This window comes from Trachymyrmex septentrionalis, unplaced genomic scaffold (genome assembly GCF_001594115.1).
Source record: "Trachymyrmex septentrionalis isolate Tsep2-gDNA-1 unplaced genomic scaffold, Tsep1.0 scaffold11, whole genome shotgun sequence".
Lineage (NCBI taxonomy): Eukaryota > Metazoa > Arthropoda > Insecta > Hymenoptera > Formicidae > Trachymyrmex > Trachymyrmex septentrionalis.
In genome coordinates, this window is record NW_017304228.1 from 894,346 (window position 1) to 903,237 (window position 8,892).

Here is an 8,892-nt window from a genome sequence, read left to right on the forward strand (position 1 = left end):
TAAATATTTAAAAATGAAATTAATGCAAAAATTATGATCGCGACTTTATTACATACTAAATGTCTGACGGAGACTTTAACTGGAACCTTCAATCATAATATCATTGCACTTTCGAAGTTACTAGTTTTATATTGCTTTTCGCTCGTCTGATCGTCTTCACACTTACGCGATTGATAACGCGCTGTTGCTGATTATAACAGCAGTACCGTCATCGAAATGATGCTGCCCGAAAATCCCGATCGCATCGATGCTAGGAACGATAACCGTCATCATCCAGGCGAGAGAGGGTCCGCCTCAAACCGGTTGAGAATTACGACCTCGGAGCTGCTGGCGCGGGCGACACGCCTGGCTGGCGCTTGCGTAATCCTTGCGATTATTACGAGCGATCGTAAATCACGATGAATTTCTATCGGGCATACTTCGTTTCTTTCGCCCACCTCTGCTTCTCGTCTCTCTTTGTTATTTTAGTATCTTATTATTTGCTAATTCGCCCGTGGCCATCCGCGTATTTGAATTTTAACGGCGATACTCAATCGTCGATTCTGTTTTCTTACGCGGGGTAATGCTTCACCGGCATATCCGAATAATAGGAATAATATTTCTTTATTACTTAAAAAATAGAGAAAATGTTATGTGTACAAAGAATAAATTATATGCTCGTACAGAAATGTAAGAGAAAAGAAAAATAAGCGAAGATAAAGTTCAAATATATATAACTACTACTATTTGAAATATTTCTTTTTCCTATGCAGTTTCTTATGTTTTGAATAAAGTCATTTCTAAGATGTAATAAATCTTTCTCCACTTCGCATATCTTGTCGTCTCCTTCTTTATTTTTATTTATTTATTTATTTATTTTTTGTCTCTCAACGCCTTCAACTACGCCGCTTTGTCCTGGGTCGAATCCGTCATCGCGTACCATATTGACCCTCGCATTTAACCCGTATTGACCCGGTAATCTTAGCAAGCGTTAGCACGTGTGGACACGCCCTTGAAACGATAGGAAATTATTAATATCTTAAATCAGATTTCATTATATTCGTGTAGGCACTCTCGAGACGGGGCATTGCTCCCCGGAGTGTGTTACATATTTGACGGAGCAGAATCACGTAGGTGGATGTTCTTTTATCAAATTATGAGGATAGTATAATTTCAAAGAGTACAATGACGAAGTATAATACAGAAAATAGAGGAGAGAAAAGAAAGAGAAGAGGGGAAATTTCGAAAATTCTACGAGCTCAAATAAATGACTCACGTTGACACACGCTAATGATTCTGACGATCTGCGTATATCATATTTCTTTCTCATGCGTCCCTGATCGTCTTCCTAACGAGTATACGTTCTGTCCGGAGATCAGATGCACGTCTCCAATACGTCGATCATCTGTCGGTAACTTCCTCTTACGGGGCGGTCACGACCTGAGCGAGCAGCAGCGTTTTGCCGATATTCCGGTTTGTCGCTCGTCCTCTCCTCTTATCTCTTCCTTGTTCCTCGATCTCATCTTTTATTCGCCGTACTAGCGCCGGGAATCGCGGATAAATGGTTAATTAACGACTCTCTCCATCTATCTCGCGCTTAGCCTCGGGTAATTGAGTGCTCGGGGATCACGTAGTTGTCTCTGGGTTTTACGTTCGTTCAGGGGGCTCTTGCATAAATTTGCATAATCTCGATCGTACACCCGCCTCGCCGACTCCGTCGCATCCTCTTCCTCGTCCTTTCTCTCTTCATCTTGACAATAGCGAAAAAAGAGACGGGGGGGGGGAGGGGGGAACGTTGAGAGTCCCGCCTAGTCTCTTCCTACCTGGCACTCGCGAGCTCATCGTGAGTTCCCGTTGTCTTGTGCCATGATTGTCGTCGTCATTAGATGCAAAAAACCATCTAATCGATTCCGCCCTGGGCATTGTCTACTAATCGCCATTTGTCTCTCTCTCGATGTTGCGAGTTAGTTCAGGCAACTCGTGAGATAGAGAAGACATATCCTAGCGACGGACATCGGGCTCCTTTGTACTATTATATGGGAACCGTAACGTCGTTATCCTCTAACTCGGGATAGTTCTTGGACATTATCGTTTCCATAGCCGAGGCTACGAGTCACCACCGCCGGTGTGTTATCTGCTTGCCTGGCGGACGTGGAATATTCACTCGCATGAATATTCCATTGGACGAGCATCGGGGTTGACGAGAGACGATACTTGACATTAGCAAACGTTATCGTCACTACACATGAATAATCTCCGGGCAAGATACTAAAAAAATAGGTCACGCAAATGCGACTTTGCATTACAATTCTCAGATTTTTTTTAAGTTCAAGAATTCATCCTTACGGCAAACAACAATGTGATAGCATCATCTCAAGGAAATATACTAATGAGATAAATCTGACGAATGAGATTTAAGATTCTACCAAAGAAACTGATTATAGAACAGAAAGTTTCTTGCTATAAATTAGGTGCATGAATATTTTTTATTTTAAAGAATCCCTCAGAATATTTATAAATTAATTATATAATAAAAAACATTGTGTGTTTAAAACCAGTCCTTATTAAAATTCTTATGTTAAATTGATATTCAGTATTGTTTGTGTTAAAATAAGTAAGTAAACAAATAAAAATAAAACGTACATTTTTAAACGTAAATTCTAAGATAAATGAATAAAATGTGACTGTTATAATTTAATATGTTATAAATGTCAATTTTATTTAAGAAATATGTTTCACAATTTGTTTGCAAATTTTATATGTGTTTGGTGTTAATTACATAATATTTATGTTACTTTCTACCATATTTATCTTGTATTAAATTACACAAAAATGTTGGTGTAACTTTTGGGACATGTAAAGTATGTTAAATTTAACACAAACTTTTGTAATTATGTACTAAAATTAGCATGTAAGTAATAAGGAATCTTTTTATTTATGAAATAACGAATCGCTTCGTGCAAAATTACGTACATGACAATGAATTTCCTGTGAACGTATCACCATTTTGCTGCATAATATTTATTAACGACCGTATCAAATATTTATTGAAGAGAGCAGTGAGCATGTGCTTGATGATACTTTATCGCGAAAGGGACCGCAAGTCTCTCTTCTTCGATGACAGCGGCAACGGGATTTCTCAATGCGAGAGTGCCAGGAAGGAAGCGAGAACCGCTTCTTCCACTTGGAGTTTTACGATCGCGTGGCCGCGTTGCGATCGTTTTACGACGCGAGTCTCTCTCTCTCCTTCTTTCTCGCTGCAGCCGATCTGCCTCGTGACCGACCGGTCGGTCTTGTCCTCGTCGTTGCATCCCTCTGACCTCCATCTTTGCCCCTCACCTCTGCCGTTTTTTTAAACCACTCTACTCGTCCCGCTGCCTTTTACGACCATACTAATTTATACTGTGATACGCCTGGACGAGCCGTAGCTTCGCCGTCTCCCCTGATATCAAACATCTAGCACCCGATGCAGCACGCTGGTTTCTCTGCATGCTGCAAAAAGCACAGTCTATCTCTTCTGAATCTCCCAACTAGTCCTGTATTCAGATTGGTATAGTCTCTCTGTCTTAGTAGTTCTCTTAACCCTTTCTCTTATCCAGTCCCCGGTATACATATCACTTGAATGTTCCTAGAAAAACTTGAAAGTTGACAGTGAGAGATAGTACGTGTCCGTCAAACATAATTTTTTTTATGAATATATCTTCATGGCCATTATTGCACAATTAGCACCGATTATTTAAATCGCATCGAATTGTTATTGCAGATTTTTAATTAACTTAAATCCATTTGGGAAATAAATTTAATGGCAAATGTGTAAATAAAAAATTGACTCAAGTTCGAATGCGATAATTATTTACACTATATATTTGTTGTCTCTTTCGGAATTTTTAAATATTCTGTTTTTATGTACTTTCAGCGTGTTTCTGGTCAGAGAGAGCAAGAGTAATCCTGGGGCCTTCGTGCTGACCTATAAGTACAACGACAAGGTCTTTCACGCGCAAATCCAACCCGTAAGTATTCGCGTCTGATCGATAATTAACGACAAGTCGAGGATCTTTTTTGCGGTTGAGTTAACTTCGCGGCGATTAAACGCGAAAAAGTTTCTCCGGTCGTTTACTTTAAAGCTTACTCTAAAGCCGTTGCGAATGAATTGCTAGCACAAGTTCCTAAAAGAAAGAGGATTTTAATCTTTTACCGAGTTAATTTCATTGGATAAACTGATATTAAAAATTCTGTTTTTTTATTTTAATATCCATAGATCAATTTATAATAATATCCATAGATCATTTAATAGCCATAGATCAATGTTACCTAAACTCGCAGTAAATTGATTTTATAAGGATTTGATAAAATAGAATTTTTTAAATTAGTTTTAATCTGCTAATTATTCTTTATTTTTGTCGTTATGAAAAAGTACGTGCGTTTCTTCGCACTAAATTATTACATTCGATCTACGGTCTTTCACACGACTTCATGAATATCTCTCGAATATTTTGCATTAAACGCTGCATTCGATATTATACAGACAGACTGTTTCTTCATCCAAATGATTTGTTTTCAGATCTTTGACGAGCGTCGCAACTGCTGGCTGTATACTCTCGATAAGGGAACGACCAAGTTCTACGATCTGCTGCAATTGGTTGAGTTCTATCAGCTGAACGCAGGCTCGCTGCCTACCCGGCTCACTCACTATGTGCAGAACGGGGTAAAACCGCCGCTGCACAAACCGGAGGACGGCGGGGCATCGCCGTCGCCGCCTGAGAGCAGTAACCAGCGGATCAACAGCATCGACAAGGCCGCTGAGCCAAGCGGTAATCCGAGCAGCATTTGAGTATAGGACAGTCGGCGACCCGCTTGTGTTGTCGACGACGATCGCCTACTTACCGTTTGCGCCACTACCAACGGGCCCCTCGATCCCGCCACCATCACCGACAACATTGTGATGGTGCACCGTAGCAACAGTAACAACAATCGTTTGGGGAGCAACAACAGCAACGGCGGTGGCAACGGGAATCGTGACGACGTCCACACGACACGATCGGGTTGCTGGAACCTGTGTTTTTGCAGTTACAACAAGTGGGATTTGTAGCGCGATCAGAGTAACGGCAGTAGCAAAAGGATGAGGTTCAAGCGGACGCGAAGATGTATGGCTGTTTCGTTACTGAGAGAAAGAGAAAGAAAGAAAGAAATAGAACGATGAGCGCGAAAGAGGACAAGCGGCACGGCTTGAGCATCATCCATCGTTCAGTTATCCTCGGATCGCAACTCGTTCTAATAACATAGCATGTGTGTACATGACGTCACTGGGTCGGCTGACCCGTGCAACAGAACGACCAATTTTTGGGCGTGAGGCACGCAATAATGAGGAAAGATACGATAGCTACGGGAAAGAACTGCAGGATCGCTGTCGTATGAGCAATTGTTTGTTTCAATTCTTCACGTTTGTTCTGTTGTTCTACTCACGCGAGTAATGTCCATAATAATGCGGCGTCGGTGTCCGCCGACAGCGATCCTCACGCGGAAACGAAACCTCTTTGACGTTTTTAATCGTACCGTGTTAATCGTCGTATAAGGATCCATCTTATCGTCTAGACCTTTCCGAATACCTTTCCCATTATTTTCTTCTCACCTAAGAGTCTCAGCGATTAAACAAACGTGTCTAGACGATCAAAGAGGCATCGCGTATTTGTTTCGTCTTTTTTCTTCTTTTCTTTCCATTTTTTATATTTTCACGTTCGTGCAAGCATGGCGCGTACGACTAGAAGATTACTACTAACCGCGCGCGGCGACATCGCCATTCGCGAAGTTATTTCATGAGAAGAAAGGAAAAGCGCAATTGTGCGCGCGTGTATGGGGGACGATGCGTGTTGCATCATAGTATGCTTGCGAGAGAAACTGAGGAAAAAGGAAGAGCTAGACAGAAGCCTGTCGTAAAGTACGATATAGTTATATAGCTGTATCGTACGAGTCAGTAATACAAGACAAATACAAACAGAATTTGGCTTTTCTGCTTGAATGTGTGTGTGTGTGTGTGTGTGTGTGTTGTTGTGCGTGTGTGTCTGTATAAATGTGTGTGTATATATGGAAAAGAAAGAAAGAAATTGTCGCGTGGTCTCCCCTTCCTCCCTTATCCTTTTACTTCCTTGTTTTCCTTTCTGGCGCGCGTCGCGCGTACCGAACATCTCTTCTGTTTAGTCGTTTCTCCGAAGAGAATGCGCGACAGAGTCAATCGCGCGATTAGCTATCATATGACTTTGTCGCCTGACGACAATGACGACGGGTTAAAATGACGAGAGAATCGACCAAATTAAGAGAGAGAGAGGAGAGAGTGCACGAAGCGTCCGCGTGTTCCGTTCATTAGTTGTAAGACTGTTTCAAGCAGAATCACTTAGAAATGATAAATATTGAGGTTCACGATTATTTCCGAGTCCAAGATGTTCAAAATTAGCGAGACGGTTCTTTTTCGATGGGACAGGGGCAACGGAAATAGAATATAGGTTTTATCGTAGAAGTGTCGAGAGTGAGTCTCGCATTTTGTTTTTCGCAAAATTTTTATCGCGGCTCGGAAACGCGAATTTTCGCTACGGGACGAAGAACCCATTACATAAATGAATCTAAGAAATACAATTAATTAGTATAAGGATCCTCGACGCGCGCCTACGTCGAGGGCCGAGGAACACGCTCGCGGATTCTCGTGGTATTGTAACGCGCGCCGAAAAATGTGAAAGCGTGTCCCTTGGCAGATATGATCTCATATTTTACAGATGTTTCAGTTACGTGAGGCATTTGTTGGTTAATACGAATTCGAAGATGAGGTTCAATTATAATTATTATAAAACTCTGTGCTAGAGGAACGCGTAACTTGAAATAAGAGAACGAAAGAGAATGAGTGAGAAAGGTTTCGGTAGAAGAAATGTATGTATATGTGCGAGAAGGCGAATATGGAAGAAGTTGAGGACGAAGTTGATCAGGTGGTAAAACAAAAAGAAAAAAGTATATTTAAATACAAAACAGATATATATACATAATATGTATATGCATGTTCTAAATTGTACAATTTAATTTTATATTCGGGATATATAATATATACTATCGATTATACAAAAGAATCGATAGTGCGAAGTTCGTGGGTGCAGCATCACCGGCTGCGAACGTTGTCGTGCATTCTAGATTTATAATATGGAAGTTTTTAACGTAATGTTTTTCGAATAATAATGCGAAAGTCATAGAAGACGAAGACGGATTGACGGGAGATGGTGGAGTGTGCAGGGTATGGACACAGGAGAGAAATTTATTTACGCAATGTATTATGATTCGTCGAAGGAACAATACCAAACCCCCTGCCCCCTATTTGTACCTACTTTTTAATGATATATTTTTTCATTGATTATATATTTATTTAACGACGAAACGTAGCGCCTACGCGTCATGTCTTGAAGTGGTAATTTTTTAATTCGAAGAAGAGTGCAGATCTTACACAGATAAATAACACATACACAACGGACAACACAAGAAAAAAAACACACACACACACACACACACGAAACACATGGACACAAATTGCATTAAATTTTAGAATAGTAGCGCTTTATAGAACTAAATATTAGGATAACAAATTCTTCGTGAATGGGTATGAAAAAACAATCTTCTGTAGGAAGGGTGGTCCACAAACGCGGCGTTCATCCCCGACCCGTTTGCGTAAAGTTCTCTACTTCTTACGAAATTTAAGTTAAAGTCGAAATCAACGAAATTACCTCTCGGAATACGCTTATCGCGCGCAAAAAAAGAAATTGTCCTTTCGGCCTTTCGTGTAAATATGTCTATTTAGGCCAAAATCCCGCGTCTCCTTCCGAGTTTTCCTGTCCCTACTATTCCGTCTATCCGTGGCTCGTCGATTGTTTGAAAATCAACTTTGATAGCGGTTAATCAATCTTGATTCTTCAGGTCGACACCGCGGTATCCCGCTTCCTCCTCTTTCACCTTATAATCCAAAAAAACCGAACGGAAAACGAGACAGGCGCCGGGTTCTTCGTGGCCACCAGCGTAAAAGAAGCTATAAATATTATTATTATTAATTACCTACATAAATTATAATAAAATATATTTTGTATTAATGTAGTCACGAATTAATACGGCAAACGCAGTGGTCTGTGAAGACTGAATCTAAGTAAGAGAAACGCAAATTAGTCCTGTGCGAATTTCATCGACGTCTGTTAAGAACAATAAAATGATCAGGTAACGGAACGTTTACAATTGTGTTTTTATTTCTATCCCCGGACTAGAGTGTGTTTCGTTGGTGGGTTGTATTTTATCACTTCGCCGCTTTATTTCTTTTATTGTTAAGTGTTATTATTTTAATTTAATTTTTATTCTTATTTCTCTCACCCGTATCTATCTTTGAAAAATCGTTTCACCTTTCTTCTTTATGAAAGCTATGGCCACAACTTGGAGTACGTTATCACACAAGGAACGCTCGTGCTCGCGTATGCGATTGAATTACCCTCAGACGTTGATGAAACTCACATTGTCATTCTGGAAAACAATATATTCCGATGCAGAGCCCGATCTCGTCGGATTGTTCCTCAAACTGAATCAATCGCACGAGTTCGATTGTACACAAGCGGCACACAAACGAAAAGTCAAGTCTATAGCGAATGAGCGATACGAACGTCGGAATGAACATATAATCGTAGCCGCTAGTTCGCTCGCAAGGATAAACGGTAAACGTACAAGTTCCGGCCAGGCTTTTTGCTGTTGCACCCTTGCGCAATCTGCAACACGCAAAGGCAGCTTAATTCGTAGAACATACGTGTGTGCATGTGTGCGTGTGCGTGTGTGCGTGTGTGTGCGTGTGTGTGTGTGTGTGTGTGTGTGTGTGTGTGTGTGTGTGTGTGTGTGTGTGTGTGTGTGTGT

The 8,892-nt window shown here is 40.8% G+C and overlaps 1 protein-coding gene across 2 annotated transcripts in view; it reads left to right on the forward strand.

Moving 5' to 3' along the window:
• The window catches only part of LOC108750080 (growth factor receptor-bound protein 14-like), a 324,408-nt gene extending 316,185 nt beyond the window's left edge, over positions 1-8,223 (forward strand). For both annotated transcript variants that reach the window (XM_018489315.1, XM_018489324.1), the window contains exons 12-13: positions 3,896-3,989; positions 4,541-8,223. In XM_018489315.1, coding sequence (XP_018344817.1) covers positions 3,896-3,989; positions 4,541-4,810 — 364 coding nt within the window. In that variant the 3' untranslated portion in view covers positions 4,811-8,223. The remainder of the gene's footprint in view (positions 1-3,895; positions 3,990-4,540) is intronic.
• Positions 8,224-8,892: the final 669 nt, after the last annotated feature.